General features: G+C 35.8%; 1 protein-coding gene across 1 annotated transcript; it reads left to right on the forward strand.

Moving 5' to 3' along the window:
* Positions 1-1,336: 1,336 nt before the first annotated feature.
* On the forward strand, positions 1,337-6,225 carry LOC143227354 (zinc finger BED domain-containing protein 5-like). Its single transcript, XM_076458808.1, has 5 exons — positions 1,337-1,669; positions 1,834-2,399; positions 2,821-2,960; positions 3,199-3,401; positions 6,144-6,225. The coding sequence occupies exons 2-5, from the start codon at positions 1,847-1,849 to the stop codon at positions 6,223-6,225; spliced, it is 978 nt and encodes a 325-aa protein (XP_076314923.1). The 5' UTR covers positions 1,337-1,669; positions 1,834-1,846.
* Positions 6,226-20,734: the final 14,509 nt, after the last annotated feature.

Here is a 20,734-nt window from a genome sequence, read left to right on the forward strand (position 1 = left end):
AATTTAGTCAGTGTTAAATTAAAGACAAGGCAGCCAGTCAAAACTACCAGTCAATTCTTGGGATTTACCAACAAATAGTGGGATTGGCCGTAACAATATAACAACCACACGGCTTAAAGGGTGAGTATGTTTTAAGTGATGGAGATTCGAACCTGTGACCCGCAGATTGCGAATCGAGGATATTAGCCATCAGGCCATGCCGGGTTTCTTCCACCTACTTTGGTGCTCACCCCTCGCACCGACGGCGAACAAAGATGATGTATTCATTTTTTTTTTTTTAAATCAAAGCAATTACTTTATTATTATATAATCAAAGCTTTATTAATATATAATCAATTGAGGCAATCTGGTGCAGAAATATTTTCGCTCTAAATTGTTTTGAACAAAATATGTTAAAAAATTTAACTTTCAATATTTTTAAGGAACTGAACTGGTATTCTAAACTGTCTCACTATATACTGTAAAATATGATTGGAATTAATATTAACAGCAAACGCAGAACTAATTCCATGCTGTTTATAATGTAAAATATTCCTTCAGAACAAAAAAATATCACCAAGTGTATCACCAGAAACTTATACAATTGTCCTTAACAATTGTATGTTTGAACTTTAATGTTTTCTCAACACATTATAGTATTTAATTGTTCGTGTGTACTACACTTCAATTTTCAGATCTTTGTGCTGTTCCAGTAGACAATTAGAACCTAAAATTAAGTTTTATAACGATATATATGGTGCGTTTTTTATTTCAATATTCCAAGTTCGAGCTCACTACCCTCGAGGGGAGAGTGCCCCACGGTTTGAGCACCACGAAGAGTTGATAAGAGGAGAACAATTATGATTATAGAAGCACAGAAATTTAAAAATGAACAAGTTTTAAGAGCCACCTACAAATATTGAAGTAATACACTAACAACAATTAACATGGAAAAATGACGGGGGAGGCACAATAAAACTCGTATTGAGAATAGAGGGGGTAATAAGTTTGTGTATAACTGCTCTAAGCTACTACAAACACCTTTACAAAATGCATGTTCCGTCTCCATCTGTTGATAGAGCATCTAAGTTTCATATCAATCTCCTTCGATATCAAAATAAAAAAGAAAAGAATGAGAGAGAGAGAGAGAGAGAGTGACAAGTGGTTGATTTTCACAGGGCTAATAGAATTATTCTATAAATAACATTTACTTAGCGGGACTCTGTGGTCCTTTTCAAAGTCTAAGCCAAAGATCTTAAACTTCGTCTTCCTAAGGCAATGGTTCCCAAACTGGGGGTAATTTAACAATTTATCGGGGGTAATGGAGGGTGATAGAAAAAAGTTAAAATTTGAAAATCAAGAAAACATTGAGGTAGCTGGTATTAGGATTAATGTTAACTTAGTCTTAGTATGTAAAGTTGTAAATTAAACCTATTTTAAGTATGTAATAAAGTTAAACCAAATAACAATAAACATCAAAAACTAATATACAGTAGTAGAAAAGAAAAAATATGTATCTAAGTGTGTGGTAACCTAAAAGTATTTTGACAAGTATGCTTCAGAACACAAGTCACTCAGTAACCCTGATGACTCATCGACGTGTCCAGTACGCGTCACTCACTGCCTGAGGTTGCCTCTATTTCACACTGTCAGTTTCTATGTGAGCATCAGCCGAGGTAGACAAAACCTGGTATGTATGTGTACTGCCCTGTGCAGTATAGTTAGTATTTACCTACTATTACATCATTCCTATGCTGAATAAGCTCTTTTAATGCTATCTAGAATGCCATGAAAAAATAAATACTAACTTCACATTGTTCACACTTTTTTTATGTAGTTTTTCTTTTTCTGTAGATTAAACAATAAAATGTCTAAAAAGCGCACCTACTCTGACGCCTTTCTTCGCTATGGCTTTGTGAATTTACCTTCTGGTGGAGAGGATCGGCCACAATGTGTAGTATGTCACAAAGTGTTGACAAATGAAAGCCTCAAGCCATCAAAACTCTCAGCTCACCTCCAGAAGTGCCATCCAAATCTTCAAAATGAGGATCAGGCTTATTTTCAGCGCCGGGCTGTAGCACTGAAGAATATCCAGTTCGGTTCATCTGGAATTCAAGCCCAAAAACTTCAAGCTGCGGTCGAAGCATCTTACTTTGTTGCATATAAAGTTGCCGAACAACAAAAATGCCACACCATTGCAGAGAATCTGATTATGCCTTGTGCATACGAGATGGTAAGCAAGGTGTGTGGGGAGGATCAAGCGAAGAAACTGAGTATCATATCTCTATCAAACAACACAATCCGCCGACGAGTCGATGACATGGCATCAGATATTCTGTCCCAAGTTACAACAGAGATCAAGAAAAGCTCATATAGCAAATTCTTTTTGAAATTTGATGAATCGTGTGACGTAGCCAGTTGTGCTGTTCTGCTTGGGTTCGTTCGTTACGTCCACCAGGACAAGATCAAAGAGTTCCTATTATGCGAAAATCTGCTGACAACCACGAAGGGAGAAGATATCTTCAATATCATAAACAGTTTCTTTACCACGAATGGATTGGAACAGCGTTCAACAGGTAGGGAGAGATGTTTATATAAAGTCTAGATTAGTATAAATACAATGAATTACATGGCATATAGTCATATAGTTTTATTTATTGTACAAGTAGCTGTAGTGTAGCTAATATTTTATACATAATTCACAAAAAAAGTATCGTGTCTGTCGTACTGAAATACTAAAGTACCAAAATAAAGTAAATTAAAACCATATAATTATAACGCAAAAGATAAGTAAGAATGACTAACTGACGCAATCTATAATAGTTTTTCTTTTTAATCTAGGTCTCCGTCGATGGAGCACCGTCGATGATGGGTCGGGTCGTAATCGTGGATTACGGGGCCTCATTCAAGCTGTGAATCCAGAAATTTCTGTAGATCATTGCATCATTCATCGGTACTCTCTTGGATCAAAAGTCTGCCTGGTAATCTGAAATTAGTGTTTGAAGATGTGTTGAAAATCGTCAATTTCATCAAGTCCAGGGATGTGAATTCGCGCATATTCAGGAGCTGTGCAAGGAAATGGGAGAGCAGTATCAAGTTCTGCTCTACCACACCGACGTTCGCTGGTTGTCACGAGGCAAGGTTGTACGTCGAGTCATTTAGCTCCGAACGGCTCTTCAGGAATTTCTGAAACAAGAAGAATCTCCTTTTGCTACCAAGTTCACTGATAAGGAGTGGCTTGCTCGACTTTGTTACTTGGCTGACATATTTGCGGAGCTGAACAGTGATAATCTGCAACTCCAGGGCCAAAACACGACTGTCATTGATGCCCACCACACTGTGACTGCATTTCTGGGAAAACTGAGACTCTGGATTCGACGCTTGGAGAAAAGAGTGATCGCTCAGTTTCCCACCCTAGACCAGTTTGTTGAGGAGAATAGTTATGATACTGGATCACTTTTACAGACCATCAACAAAGAGATGAGCGACCATTTGAAGGGGCTTGAAACAAGCATGCAGCACTACTTTCCAGAGAGTGACCTAAAAACAGCCAGTCTTCAGTGGATCATTCATCCCTTTTCTGTACCTGATGAGACCATTCATGATGATGATTTCCCTGCAAAGGAGGAGTGGATCACAATGCGAGCAAATGAAGCCTTGAAAGTCAAATTCCAAAACCAAAATGCAGATTCCTTTTGGATTTCACAACTAGCTGACTCGCCAACTCTGTCCAAGAGAGCCTTGAAGTTGTTGGTATCATTCTCAACAACGTATCTGTGCGAGAAGGGGTTCTCAACCGTGCTGGGGATGAAAACAAAAAAGAAGACTCGCTTGAATGTTGCAAACGATGCCAGGCTGGCACTTTCAACCACAAAGCCAAGAATTCCTAAACTAGCTTCAAGTATGCAACTCCATCCATCCCACTGATGTTCTTGACATCTTTAGCAATATTCATTAGAAATGGACAATGATCAAATACAATAATTAAAAGTGTAATTCAGTGTAAATAAATTGTAAATAAAGTGTAATAAATAAAGTGCAATATATCTCTAGTTTAATTTAGCCATATATATCAATGTCGAAAACATTTTGTGAAAGGGGTAACATGTTTAATGTGGCATGTTAAATTGAGTAACAAGCTGAAAAAGTTTGGGAACCACTGTCCTAAGGAATAAACAGGCGTATGGCATTAGGTACTTGTACAGAATTTCCCTGGTAACATATTGAGTGTTCGAGACGTATCCATCTGTATTAGTGTAGTTGATAACTGAATATTTTACTTTTAATGTTTACGGATCAAATAAGTAAACAAGTGTAACTGTAATGACATTGAAGATATTCTAGTTGATATTGTGATCAAGAATTGTAATATCCTTGAATTATCAACTAAAATACTACAAATGGATGGGTCTCGAACACTCGATACGTTACTGGGGAAATTCTGTACAAATACTTAGCATTATTCCACTGAAATATGGCATAATTAAAAAAAAATTGTTTTAGACACGAAATCTAAGCCTTTTTAACAATTGTTTTCATTTAACAACAACATCAAAGTTAAAGCAGCTTCGTCTGTACTGAGATTATAGTTGAACAGAAATTTAATAGTAAGGCAAAGTTGCATTTACTTTGGTGTTGTTATTAAATAAAAGCAATGTATTAAACATGTGCACAGTTGTTTTGTTTTTTTCAATTTCCGTTTCAATAAACTAGAAGTTATTTAAATTGTTTGCTATAGTTATACGGAAGGATGTACGAAAAACAGAGCAACACATCTTGTCGCAACTAAACACAAAACTGTAGAGGACAGAAGGATGATCCCTTGATAGTGACATATCTAAACAGTTTACTCATGAGGAACGTTAAATTATTATAATAAAGTAGATTCTATTTGTAAGGGTCTAGTTTTAAAGCTACAAAAAGAAAACTAAAATGAGATTTAGTTGTGTGTTTCTGCCAACGTCGCTGTGTTACTCCCAGTATTTCCCGTTTAAACGTTCTTTGATGACCTGGTATGATCAGATGGTTATGAAACTTGACTCGTAACCTGGAAGTCGCAGGTTAGAATTCCCGTGCCACCAAACATGCTCATTTTTTCAGTCAAGGGGGCGTTATAACGTTACAATCACTCCCGCTATTCGTTTCCAAAACAGTTTTGGGAGCCACACTCGGTTCTCCCCTTTCAGGAAAATAGTAATTTGCAAATAACGAGAGATTCAACAGTAAACGTGATATATAAAATTCCTTAGCAATAAGAACGACATTAAAAACAAAAATCTCATCTTTCTTCATAACAGAAGATAGAAAAGGTGTACAAGTGCACTTGACGACTATAGTTTCTCTCACATTTGAAGAATCTTTTCAGAGGGAATTCTGCAATATAACTGAATGAAATATTTTAAAAAACAGAGCTATACACTACATAAAAAACTAATAGTTTTCCTTTCGAATAATTGGGTCAGATAACAGAAGGTCTGACAAAATATTTTGAAATAAATGTTATTTGTTTTGACTAAGTATAAAAAATAAACTAGGCGCATGGTAAAGCATTTAAAACAGAATAAAAACGAGTATTTCATGAGAGAATGTTACATTTACTAGAAATTACAACATTTGCTCCATACCCAATAAAATACCATTATAATTACATACGCATTTCGAAATTACGATTCTTCTCAGAGTGCACGAGATGCCTATGCCACTGTTAGTAATTCTAATACGAAAAGAAAATAAGGCATCTTCAGTACGTCACCTGAAAATGATATAAAAGATAGTTGTCTACTTTCACATAGCGTGTGTTGTGTTCTATTTTGCATCATTTTTTCCCGCAAGAAAGTTCATAAGCTACCATAGGAAACTGACACAGAAGAATAGGTAACTAGAGTGAAAGGAACTATGTTCTACTCTAAACTTACATGCATAAGTATACATTAACGTTTTTTGAAAGATTCTTAGTGAGTTTTAGATGTTCATACTACTAAATAAATTTGAAAAATAATATACTGACATACTAAATAGGAATATCTCTATTAGAGGTATGCATTTCACGTCATTGTTGGTCATCTTAAAAGGTAAAACACGGACACATCTTTAGGGCATCAGAATGTTCAACATCTGTTTAAGAACACAGCTAATAAAGTGCTTTCTATCTTTGTATGCTACAGAAATCTTGCCCAAGAGAAGTTGTATGTGATAATAGAGAGGAATGACTCACAACAGGGTGCAAATAGAGCAACAGCAATTTAACCACGTTTGAGGACTAACTATTTTTAAATCTATACATGCGCCAAAATACCCAAAACACAGTATGTGCAAACAGTTCTTTTAAATTCTTGGTAAACAAGAAATGTTCACCTGTCTGAATTAAAACAAAAAAAAGAAAAGAAACACAAACTTGGGATGTCTGCATACAACACAGTTTGGTGCTATATATAAATGGTTCTTTTTAAGAACCAAAAAGTAATACATTTAGGTGAATTCTTAAAATTAGTTCTGTTGACACACATTTATCAATAATATAAACTACTACACAGGAAAAACAGCGCCAAAATTAATAGCAAGTACCTGTTTGTTTTTTGTTTTTTTATAACGGCTTTAGAATAAATATTGTCGTTTAAGTGAACTATTTATCAAATAGATTGTTTTCAAACGTTTTTCCTTTCTTTTTTATATTGCTTCACTGTTAAAGACCGGTCTCAAAACTGTTTTTCTACTATATAAGATGAATACTGCATGTTGGAACTCCATTTTATATGTAAAGATGTTTCAAAATATAGGCCATAAGAATCGATTTTTAACAACCAACCCGCAGGTTGGAAAAAATAAATAAATAAAGTTTTGACTTTCTTGTATGTTAAAATTACCAGATAAAACCGGTTTTTGAGAATAGCCCCCAACTTTTGAGCATTTTATTCTGTTTTATAACATTTTGTAGATCTGTTTGTACAATCCATAGGGAATCTTAACTACGATTAATTTCCATATCACACATTAGAAGCTCTGAATGTACTAGTACCTTTGTTACTTTGTTCTGCACAAAACGTGAATATTTCAATACAATAATCGAGGTCCTCATAATGGGCTTTTTTTAGCAGCTTCATCGTAACCACAAGAGACTAACATCGGGAATGCTAAGAACTTACGAGTGTAAGTAAAATAATAATAAAAAAATATGTTAAGATGTAAACCCTGTTTCATCTCCAATGTCCAATGCGGAAGAGGCCATTCGTCAAATATCAGGGCTCATCAGATCGCTAAGATACGAGAGATTGTTGTTCTGTTTTATCTCATAAGAAAAATGTTTATCTGGTTCTGTTGTGACGTCATAACTAATAAAATATCGTTTTACCTTGGGGTCGGAAAACGTTACTCAACTGTTGTATCCTGGTGACTGAAAAAAAATCCATTTCTAGCTCTGTTTTATACCAACAAATAAAGACAAGCATGACAGTTTCAAGTTAGGTTCTACCTTATTGTGTTTAATTACACTGTACGAAAAATTGACAAAAATAAATGATAAAACTTACGACAATTCTCCTCATCTGACCAATCGCCACAGTCATTGTCCCCGTCACATTGGTAGGACTGAAGTATACAACGCGCGTTCGTACACCGGAACTGGCTTGAGGGGCACGTTACTTCCGTCTGTGGTCCCTTCACTACAAAAAAAACATTTCCATCAGTCTCTAAGGGATTAAAAAGAATTTATTTCATTTAAGCCAAGTTGAATAGCAAGGCCACATAAAGAAACAACGTACGTTGGCTACAACAGAGGTTTAAGTACAGTATTGATTGATTCTGGTCTCACTCATAATCAAAGGAATTCTGTTTTCTTTTTAAACAGGCTAAATAGAACAATGAACATGAGAAGCCATAACATATTTGCTATTATAAAAACAAATAAAGCCATTCTGATAGACAAAGACAGAGAGGTTACCATAGATACATACATACACACACAGTAAAAATGTATCAATTTTATAATCCTTCGTTTGAATAAAGCAACCATGGGTGGTATTTAACATCACCAACTTTTACTATTTTTTTCAAGTATAGAGCGTCAAAAGCAAGGCCGGGCATTCTCACTATCCACAACTGATTTTTATACCCGGCCCATATTTCTGATACCACAGAATGACTTTTTAAGATGAGGTAACTGACCTTCATGGTTTTTGTAACTCCATCAGTAATTCAGACGATTCTCTCATATGACTAATTCAAAGTCTAAAATGATTCTATCTAGAGTTAAAGAAGATACGAGTTTTTATGCTAACGTTGTTTAGAGTATCAATAAGTCTGTTTTATGTATTCGTATAGCTTGATAATTTTCTATAATATTTATGCTATAGATTAACTACTTGAACTTGGTACGTTTCAATAAAAAGTGATGTGTGACATGTTCTGAAATTTATATAAAAAAAAAGAACTAATGTACATGTGGCCATAAGATGATGATTGTGACAAGTTGCTAATTTCATACAACACGTCCGGCTCTTGATAAGTTATCTTTCGACCCCCCCCCCAACAAAAACGAATAGTAATACAACAATATTAATTAAACAATTAAACACTTAAAAATAAACCTGGAGTAAACCAATAAAGCTAAATAGCGAATGACTATTCAACTTTGTGATAAAAAAAAAAATTCTCCCATGTCTGGAGGAACACGAGTTTTTGAAAAAGGCCAATCCTAGAACCAAATAGGCTGCATAGATTACCCAAAATTCAAGAAGAATTTGTTATCCGCATGTAGCCAAGTTTATCAGCTTACGGAAGATAATTTAGATACATTCCTTGTTTGGATGTTAGTACCTTTTGATAACCACTTCCTCTTCCGGAAATAAATTAGTAGGCTTTGCTCAAATGTATTCGACTCCATACTTCAATGATTAGTTCTGATATGACCTCTTAGGTCACTCGGTTAAAAAAGTTGTAAATTTGCCAAGTTTAAAATGATGATAATCTTATAGCCTCTCTTTAAAAAAAAAAAAAAACTTTAAATGTATTAATAGCAGAGGTGATATTCTCAAAACGGTATTCAGCTGAGTGAAGTGGATACGTTTATGAAGAAAAATACATGTAAACAAAAAACGACAAGTACCGCCTTAAAAAACAAAGTTCCAACACTCATTACCATGGGGGGGAGTGCTACTTTTCTATTCTTAAAGTTGTAATTACTGTCGAAGACATACACACACACTGCTGACAAAGGGACCATATGTAATTACAGACGAAGAGAAGACAACTATACCCTGCCAAACGACATGCTGTGGTCACACACAATGAGAAGTTGGTTGGTTGGTTGATTTGATGTTTTATGGCACAAAGCAGCTAGACTATCTACGCCAAACATCCGGTAAAAAAGTTAAAAATTAAACTGAATTTAGTAAAATTCATAAAAGGAAATTAAGGTAAAACAAATAGCATAAAACCAATGTTTACATCTAGTCTACAACGTTAAAAGAAAAACACAGTTATACAAATTGCAAAGAACTTTCTGTAGCATATTTGTAATTATCATAACTCGCCAAAAAGACTAACAGGCAAGTACAAAACCACCACCAGTCAGCTCAAGTTGGCCTTTCCAGTTCTGGTTCCGAGTTATTTGACGTTACGGCCATTTTCTAATTACAAGTCGAACTAGAGGTACTTTAATTCTTAAAAGGGAATCACATTAAATAAGGTCTAATGGATAATTAAAAAAAACTTAAACAGCATTGAAAACATTAATGACCTTTAAAGACTAAAAACATTAAGGTGGACAGTGTCACTATCGCCAATAACATTGTCTAACGTTAAGGATAAACTTTGGGGCAGAACATGTTTAAAATGGTGCTGTCGTTGAGAGTCGTAACGACGGTAAGAAAGCAAAATGTGGTTTATTGTGACCTGAGTGTCACACAGACCACACACTAGTGCATCAGTCCCAGATAAAATAAAACGATGATTTACAAAACTGACCAATGCATACATAGTCTAGTGAGAACAACTTCTTTCCGATCCTTACGGAAGCAAGACGACCAAGGTCCAATATAGGGTTTCATTTGGAAAAAGCTTGTTTTCCTGTTGCTCACTCCAAGTCGACTGCCAGCTGGCACGGAGCCGAGCCTTGAATACAGGACCATAGTCCATGTATGGAAGAGGCACAGCAGTTTCAGTGCCAGAGCAGATAGATTTAGCTGCAGTGTTGGCGAGCTCGTTCAGTGTTGAGATGTTTCCACCAATATGTCACCAGATCGAAGCTTCTTTACTGACTTTGGAAAGCCAGCAAGTCCCTCTAGTCCCTTCTGAATGAAGAAGGGAAACATTTACCCTAAAGGTTTGTCTGAAAGAGAATGTAGTATATGAAAATGAGGTACAACAGATGTTGTATGGACTGTTTTTCACCATTTTATTTAAATTTTGTTTGGAGGATCCATAATAAAAAAGTATTTCAGTGCCCACTGATCCACCCACCATGAAGCCCTACAAGGGGACACACTACAATGTAAAACAAGGATACTGCAGCAACGCCAGGGTTTCGTTAGCACTATACCCATACCCAAACATCAGCATTAGATACAATGTCCACAACACCTGTTGAGAACATCCAATACTGGTACTTGATTGACCCTAGCCCAAGTCGACCAGCCGACTGACCCAAGGGGAGAAACCCCAAGCCCGCCCGTCTACAGGAACTCAAGGCCAAAGTGGTGAGTTAGGGTTGGACCCTTCAACCACCAGGATCCTCTCCTCCCCTTCACGGGTCGCCATGCATGGCAAACACGTGGGTGGATGTTTAGGTCCCAGAGGAGGAAAACTGAAAGAACAAACTTCCCTGGGAGGTCCCCTCACCACGTACAGGAATCCACCCGACGGGACGATGAGAAGACAACTATTCCCTGCCAAACGACATGCTGAAAACATATGAAGACAAGTGTACGGTTTTGTTCCGAAGAACATGTTTACTTGAATGGCGTGTTTATTACTTCCTCATGCAATGTTGTTGTTCACGGTACGATAGAAAACAGAATATGTGAACGTAATGAAAACTTTAACATTACATTTCTCATGTTAGTTTTAGTAATATTGTATGCTGTTAAGATTGTCTTTTCTATGATTTATTTTAGAAATACCATGTTCATCTATATATACTACGAAAAAAATTGATTCACGTATGCTTCATAATAATACTGGTTTAAGTGCATTAACTGAAAAGCTAAGCTTTAGAACATAAGCTGGACTTAATACGCTAAAATCAGGAGTTCGATCCCCAGGGGAGGAGAGAATGCAGATAACACTATTGCGTAGCCTTTACGCTAATAAAATAAACATACGTTGTATTTACTGACGTGATAAAATGATAATAAGGTTGGAATGTGTTGTTCGTATTTTAACTAAACTAAATTCGATAGGAAATAGAAGAGCAACATCTTCCTATTTCAATGTACCGATATCACACATTCGATATATATTACCACAAATAATAGCAATCTTATGTACATTATTTATCTATATTAACCCTGAAGAAGTCGCAAAGGCGAAACGTTGATTTAAATAAAAATATATTTCATGTTGATCTGATGTTCAAAGGTCGTTTGTTTGTTTTTCTTAACTTCAATCTTATTACGTTTATCAATATTATGCTTCAAAGAATCAACAAGGCATTCTTCAAATCTTTAATGTTTAAACTAGAATTAAAACTTTCTGCTTATTACTATACAGTTTTGATAAATCAACTGAAAAACAAAGCCCAGCCAATAACCCTAGATTTTCTATTTACCGTAAGAATTACCATTATAATTGCAACTACATTCATTTTCAACGAATCAGTGCACTGATGCGTAGTACATAGTTTCATATCGGTTACGACTAATACATGGTATTTTGAAACACGTTGTTTTCCGATATAGTTCCTCTTAACCATGCTCGTTCTCTGAAGCCTAATGATCATATTGATTGGAAAGCCATATACAACACATTCAACACTTAAAATTAATGATTTAATTCTCATGAGACAGCCCCCAGTTATTCTGGATCCTTCTAAAACTCGCATGAATCTCAAATATTGACAGAGACTGTCAATACTTGCAAGATTCCCCCCCCTTCTTTCACTGATGCTAAACACATTCAAACATGTACAAAACCTATCACTACGTAAGCTCAAGGTCTGTTTTATGAAATATGATTTAGTACAGCGTGTTCCAGGTAAGGCTTAACTAATCATTCATATAGAAGGATAATTACCTCATTTGATTTTTATTTATGAAATATCTTTATCGTAAATAAACCCTAAAATTATGTTAGTTTTATTGTTCACAATGGAGTAACACATGGATAGATTCAATGACTTCATTTCTATGTTAATTTTCTTCTGTAACAACTGAATGGATTCTCGTATAATTAAACATATGATCTGATCTAAATTATAACAACCCATATTATAATATGTAACATAGTACAAGTTTCACCACAATCAAGTCAAATACTCGTCAAAAAACTGATTCAAGTCATTCTGTAGTACCTCAACATATAAAGCAAGAACGTAATCATTTATTCTCGAGGCCATACACTAGTAATACGGAACCCCGGAAGGTGAGAAAATTATTTATTTATTGTGCATATGCTGAATGGATAACGTTTTTATCCAATTCACAATTTCGCACTATTTTGCTCCCATCTCCCACCCTGGAAAACTTTGTGCATGCCCATGTCTAGTGTAACTGAACCCCCATCAATAATAACCTTCTGCTTTCTTTCTTCCAACCATTCTATAATCCAATTGACTAGTTCTTTCCTTATCCACAACAAATGTGATTTTCGTACCTTTAAGAATATTTGTTCTTTGAACAAGGTTACCATATTATTATTTGCTGGCTTACTGTCTATATTTCGCCTGCAGTTACTCAAAACATTAATATAAAAATCATAAAGGTTCCATCTGTATAACTCTCCAAATAGGTTAACTGCATTATACATTATTAATTTACATATATAAATTATTTTGTACAGTAAAATTTTTACAGGTTTAATCACATTGTTAAATGATACACAGGTGATAATAAAACATACAAGATGGGATTTATACGTGATGTATCATAGTATAGATATGTTTTACCACAAGTATTATCCGAACCACTAACAATATTGTTGAAAATAACAGTTCATTGTATCACTTCACTTAACGTTTTATTCTTTCCGTTAGCACTTAAATACTTGCGTTTTCATTGGACAAGAGAGCAACACAGTTAGGAAAGGTGACATAACTGTAGCTTTATCTAACTTCTTTTTAATGTTGGCACATTTGTTTTTATCAGAAAAATATTACGAATAAAATATTAATGAACAAAACCAAAAAACGCCGCTCTTCTTTTGCACATAAAAACGTGACCCAACCTTGAAACCCGAGCTTCACAGTCCAGTGTGCTGACCACTATGCCATGCCCGACTCGTTTAAAAAGATTGACACAAATACATTTCCACCTGATTCAGTTTCTCCTGTTAGAACATGACCTTGAAGTGAAGCATGTTTTATTTAAAAGATGGCGCTGATTTCGAAGCAACTTTCTTCGTCAAAAAAAAACCTTTTAAAATTTACACATTGAAGAAAACATTTTAAAATCCCCTTCACTTTATAATTAGAACAATAATTTACTGTTTCAGAGATATTTAAACAACTGTTTTCCCCTAAATACTGATACATTTCCATGTAATAATAAAATTCGAGATATTAGCTTTTTTTCTTTTTAATATGACGTTAGTAACACAAAACATGCTGTATTTTTAGTTTCTCTAATTCAGGGGCGCAGATTCTGAGAGAATAGGGGAGATATATCCCCCCTTCATTTTAGGTGGGGGGTAAGGTGCATACAATCACCCCTCCTACAGTTTGGTCTTTTGAATTGTTTTATTGCATCACAGGCCTACAAATTGTGTGTTTGTTCTTGTGATTCTCGTGTTCTTACCAATCGAATTACATAATTAGGCCTACATGTAGGCTTTTTCAGTGGCCGAAATGTACAATTGTAATATAGGCGTGCTTCAAAGCTTTTCGATCTAAGCGATAGTTCGTAAGTATCAGTCAGTATACATGCAAGGCTAGCAAGCACTATCACAAAATCTACCTACGTCTTGTACGTAGTGTAAGATTAAGTAAACTTTTCATCACAACAGACTGAACAGAGTATTAAATTCGAAAATATTACCCCCCAAGCGTAAACTCCTGTAATCTAGATCTGGCAGGCCATTTGTAGCTTGTAGCGGTTTTCCTACGCCATTTGTTCTTATGCATGTCTAGCCGGTTTTATTCTCGAACGCCTTACTCTCCTAAGCTGCCGAAGCGCTGACCATAGTGTACTTTAGTGTACAATTAATGACAGGTTCGGGCCATTCGGATCCAGACGCGCCCTATATCACCCTCTCTGCTCCCTTTAGTCTGAGCCTCGATTTTACAACAGGGCTCATTAGACCTGTGTTTGTGGCACTCAGTCCATGAAATTTCACATTATCACCGCCCTCTAATAAAGTGCTGGTGCTTTATGGTTAAAGAACAATATATTCTTTTATCACAGATAGTAAAAATTGTATTTTCTGGTATAATTAGAACACAAAAGGAGCGATTTCAACAGCCTGAAGCCTCTACTCGAATTGTATTGTTAGTTTTTGTTTAGGTGTTTTTTATTTAATAGACGTGCTTATAGATATTATATCACAACGTGTTTGACTTTTGATGAGCTGTAACAGGAATATAATAGAGTTGTGATTGTTTAAGTATTTTTTGAGAAACTTATAATTACTTGTGTTGTAACTAGCATACATTATTGTCCCAGCGATGCCCAGGCGGTCAGTCGGCTCTGTAGTCACTGAGGTTCGCGCGTTCGACTTAAATACATTGTACAGTTCAGTCCTACTTCCTTCTGATTCAACCTTCCACACCTGCAGACCTAGATTACTTCTGCTAACCATGGAACACTGCATTCAATATCTCTTGTTCACCTACTAAAAGCCCGGTCAGTCTTTCTTCGGGACGTTCACCCAAATATCGACCCTGCAGAAATCAGACAAGCCATAGAAAGCCAGACACAATCCACACTTCACGCAGCCCACCGTATCTTCTCGAAGTATAACAACCTGCCCGCTTGATTTGTCAAGATCGTCACAAAGTCAAAAAGTCACGCTGACTACATCCTGCAAAACGGATGCTACTATCACATCTTTCATTTTAGCGAGGAACGCCCACGTCGACGCTCTACCCACCAACTGTCTCATAATACCTTCAGAGGATACAGGCAACCATCGAACGACTGTCAACAGTCTAGCAACGAAATCCCTTCTAATCCTGTTCCGAATAAGAAAGACGATCACACATTCTCAATCACGACGACCAGCAACAAATCTCAACACACTGAAATAAAAAAGACAAACAATTCTTGCCAAACTACATCTTTCATTCCAAGTTCTACTACCTCTACCCAGATACAAACCTCGCGACCTAAAACTAAAGACGCAGCTGTCCAGACAGACTTCAAGACCGCTGTAGCACAACGTGACCAAGAAGTATTGACCAGTGAGGCAGAATTACTACCTCTCTTCAACCTTAGTGCATTAATGAAACAATGCAACCTCCAACTAAAGTCGCATAAGTCCAGACAGACTTTAAGAGGCAAATGATTAAAACGTTTTTCACAAAGACCGTTCAAAAACACTAATCAGTTCAGACCACTGTAGCCAATTCTGTTCTGAAATAAACAGGCATTGCTGGATTATTGGCACCAGCGAGTGAAAGTGGGTTTTCTCGGGGGTTCTCCCGTTTCCCCCACATTCAAATTCTGGCATTGGATCTACAGATTCCAGCCGCCATGATGAACCCTAAGTCACGTATCGGCCGTTGTTTTTGTGGTATTCACTATTCACTCTCGCATCACCAACGGGTGTTTGGTGTTAGTTCGCCGGTATTTGGTCTTCCCTGCTTGCTCAGAGCTCACAACATGTATCAAGGTGTTGTTTCGGGTAACTTTACCACATTCCAAATTCATGAGCGGGACGAAGAGAAAGCCCATCTTTCTGAACACCCCCCCGGTTATCTCTATCTCCTCTGGGGATAGAGAATTTCAAACCGAAATTACTGTCAGTTTTGTTGTTGTTGCCCTACTTCTATTCTGTACGTTAGAGTTTTTCAATAAAGACTATTTTAGCCTGTTGAGTCATCTGGGAAACATATTCCAATTATGACAAGCAAGCGTCTGAAACTTTCCGATATTAGACAGTTCTACAAGCCAGTTACTAGTATTACAAGTGACAATGTAGATAATCCAACAAGCTCAAGCAAAGGAATAGAAACTTGCCATACAGAGGAAATACCATGTTCATCAGACGACGAGTCTGAAAATGCTTGTGCAACTATTGCACATCATGAACCACCAAATAGCTATGAAACAAGATTGCGCAGTAATGAAAAATCTGACACTCCACAGATACAGTGTGGAAAGCCACATCATCCAGACGCACAACTAACACCACGACAGAAAGCAAAATCTCAAAATATCAACTTCCAGAGCAAGTGGTTTGATGAGTTCCCATGGCTGCCCTTCGACAATCAGTCTCAAAAAGTCATATGCTTTCATTGTGCCAAGACGGAAAATAGAGGCCTTTTTACAGGGAAATTGGAGAGGCTAGTGGAGTATACCTTCATGTCCACCGGTTTTTGGAACTGGAAAAAGGCAAAATGAACACCAATCCTCCCCTCAGCACAAATTCGCTATATCTCCAGAAGGTTCACTTGATGTAACTCCAGTGACTGTCCAGCTACATGATGGAAAAAAAGAAGCAGCAGGATGAATACAAAAGAAGTCTAGCCAAAATATTCAGAAGTTTACGTTTCTTACTGCGTCAAGGTTTAGCATTACGTGGACATACTGATACGGAGGGGAACTTCCTGCAGTTAATGAAGCTCCTGGAAGAGGAAGATCCTGAGTTGACGGTTGATTATACATTGACAAACTTTCATATCTAAGAGCAAGCGGTGTTTCCGCGAAGATGTAATATTCGTTTCTCCATATACATTGGCATTTAAACATAATTCATGATTTATTCATAGAATATACAATTCACATATCCAGGTTTCTTACTTAACAGAGTAGCCCGTAAAATACTTCAGGTTTAACTACTAACGTATCGTTAAGTTCACAGAGATATTAAGCAGATTTACATGAATTAATTAAATCACATTTATTTTAACAAAGAAAAACTGATAACACTTTCTTTTGCTTAATTTTCAAAACGTCTTTCCCACTCTTTTGAAACTCCTGGAATCAATATAATGAAACCCTCTTTTTCTATTTGTTTTCCTCCAATATACATTTTTTTCGAATACACGTGTCTTCTTCCAAGTTTTCTTACTAACACCACCAAGCTCCTCAGTGTCCACGCACCTTTTTCTAAACCCTTTATGTTTTTGGAACCAATCTATTTAGAATATACTCCTTCCTAATTTTGTTACTGTGAACATTAATCTGTTTCGTGTATAAACATGTTTGTTATCCTATTAGTGTCCTCACTGGCAGCAACTGGAAAAAAAAATAATTTTGTAGATCTCTTCTCGTCATTAAGACGGGATTTGACCTTTACTTTTGATAACTGTTTTATAAATGGAGATTTAAACAGATCACTTTTGTAAATCCCATTATGTTAAATACGCGTTACACTTTACTCATCATGTATTCGTGTGTTCAACAACTCAGATGACTATTTTTTTTTTTTGGGGGGGGGACTGCGAGTATTACAAGTTTTGAACAGTTCAAATTAATTCATGATAAGACAAAAAATATAGAAGTCTTCAATGTTCCACAGTTTGATCTTGTCGCAATGACAAACAGCATTAGAAGTATTTATGAAATTAAAAGAACAACGTGTAACACCCAGTTTAGCATGTGTGTGTGTGTGTGCGCGCGTGCGCGCGCGCGCGCTATCTCGCATGAAAACTCAAAATTACCATTAGCTAATTTTACAGTGGTACTTTTACGTATTCTTACGAGTACAACAGTGAAACTTTAGCGTGCATCGTTCTGTATACCATGCTTTTAATAAGTTAATGTAATTATTATACATTTCCAGTTACAACAGTACGGGGTCCTAAAAATCGACTGTTAGACTGAAAGTATCTTTCAAGAGCGAAGAAAGTTTACCTGCTTAGAGAATACAGTATTAGACCATTTCCATTACTGATGTTAGTAGACCCAACGCTTTGTCAATATTGTAACGTATTATAATTTATTTCGGACGAGTCTCCGATTTATTATGTTAATATATTACCATTTCATATTACAGGAAATCTGAATTTAAAGTTAATTAGGTATCAAATATATGCTATTTGCCAACAAGATTGATACACAATTTTGTCTTTTTAAACAATTTTAATATACAAACGAAAAAAATACAATTTATAATAAAAAGTTATATAAACCATCATTTGTAATTATTAGTAATAAGTTTTACAAACAATAGTCTTATTATTCGGTCTAGAACTAAATATTTTGTCGACGATTCGCGTACACGACGAGAAAATTAATTCCGAGTTTGGTTTGCTTGTTCAAAGTTAAACACAAAGCTATACAATTGGCTATCTGTGCTCTTCCCACCACAGGTATCAAAACCCGGTTTCTAGCGGTGCGAGTCCGCAGACATGCCGCTGTGCCACAATTAATTCTAAGTTTAGTTTGTTACATCTTGCCTAAGCTAACAAGATCTCTTCCGAGCTAACATCACACCGGGTAAAAGCTAACTCCTTCTAACAAAGATAGTTAATGTCCTCATAGAAACAGTAACGTCCGAAGTGATTCACCGAAGTTGAACGGTTTGTAATGTTCGAGATTTACCAAAGTTCCTGGTCCCATTCTGCAGCTTTCCGATTAACAGGCATTAATAGCTTTCTAGGCCTATAGCACACTAACTGTAGCTGATTAATAACAACAATAATCTGTCTCTCAGCCAGCCGCATTTTATACGAATTACGCAAGTTTGTAGAAATTTCAATGTTTAGAGCAATTTCGTAAAACAAATATTGTTTGTTACTTTCAAAGATTTTCTACAACATTAAAGAACATGTGGGACTTGCGCAAAGCAAGTCACATGCAAAAAGGAAAACTAATAAAACAAACGTAGACATTTAAATACAGTAAATACGTTACAATACTTCAGAGAGTAGAAATAAAGTTCAAACTATCACGGAAATAAAAATAAAAATCAGTGAAATAGCGACAAACAAAGATAGCCAATGTTTACACATCTTGATACCACAAGTTTTATATTAAAAATATTTTATATCGTCGCTTTATCGAGAGTTCAATCTAAAAAGAAAATATCAAAATATTAGTAAAAGTTCGTGATTATCCAAAAAGACAAGGCATTTTGTTACGTATTATACTTTATTAACGAGTCTTTGATTTACTTTATTACATACATTACGTATTATTTCAAAAACCGGAAATCTGAATCTAAATTTAAAAGTTACTTAAAATGTTAATTCGTATGAAGTTTACGATATTGGCCAACAAGATTAAAAAAAAAATATGTATCAAACAAATTGTTTAATATACAAACAAAAGGCAATGCAATTTATAGTAACAGTTATTACATATGATTTATGTGCAACAGTTTTGCAAACTTACAGATAATCTTATATCCGGTCTAAAACTGAATATTTTATCGACACAGATCCATGACGAACAAATATTGTCACACCTCGCCACAGCAAACTAGCTGTTGTTTCACGTTTAGCCTAACACCACTTGTTCACTTATTAACGATAAAGATATGCAATGTACATGTAGAAATAATAACGTCCGAAGTAATTCACTGACGTCAAACAGCTCATATTGTTCGAAATCTATAAACAAACATTCTTGCTCAAATTCGGTATTTTCTGATTAATAAGCATTAATGACAGTTATAGCTTCATAGACCTGTGACACATTGACTGCAGCTGTACAACAAAAATACTTCTTCCGTCACTCACGAGCTGTTTTATACGTATCACGCGAGACCCTAGAACAGTGATGGCGAACCTATGGCACGCAAAAAGAAATTTGCTGGCACGCGGCATGTAATGCAGCCGCTTCGCTTGATTCTTTAAGCCATAACGCTAACCTATTATATATATCATTATTGCCAAATGCAGCAGCGAAGGATTTTTACTAACCCGAGAGCAGTGAGAAATGTTCACAGAAGACATCTCGCGCCCTCTTGGCAGCAGCTTTGTGATTACGAAAATAAGTGACATCGGATGACTCGTTTTGAATTCCTCGCAGACCCAATATACACAAATATTTGAGTAAATACAGAAATAAATTGTTGGTATTGGCTTCGCTAGGCTTATATTGTTCCTCTGTTGTTTGTGAATGAATACTGGATATTTAGTTATAATAATGGTAAATATGCATTTTTTGCAGTAAATATACGAATTGTTGTTAAAATGTTATTTTGCGTGACATGGATTTTTGTTTGTTTTTATCAGTTAGTTGATTGTAGATTTATTTTTATATCAATTTTCACCTGCTGTTATGTTACGGTGAGTTAAATTATCGTAGTTAAGTTCGTTGGAGATATTTTTAAATTGTATTTACCCTTTTCAATTTGTCAGAATGTCAGCTCAACCAGCATAGCAAAAAAAACAACATTAAAATAAAAAGAGCAGCAGCAGAGATGTAAGGATTTGTGGACTGAAAGATTTGGCATGATCAAAAAGGGTGATAAGGCATGATGCATCATGTTCTGAAACAGT

This window comes from Tachypleus tridentatus, chromosome 9 (genome assembly GCF_004210375.1).
Source record: "Tachypleus tridentatus isolate NWPU-2018 chromosome 9, ASM421037v1, whole genome shotgun sequence".
NCBI classification, from domain to species: Eukaryota; Metazoa; Arthropoda; class Merostomata; order Xiphosura; family Limulidae; genus Tachypleus; species Tachypleus tridentatus.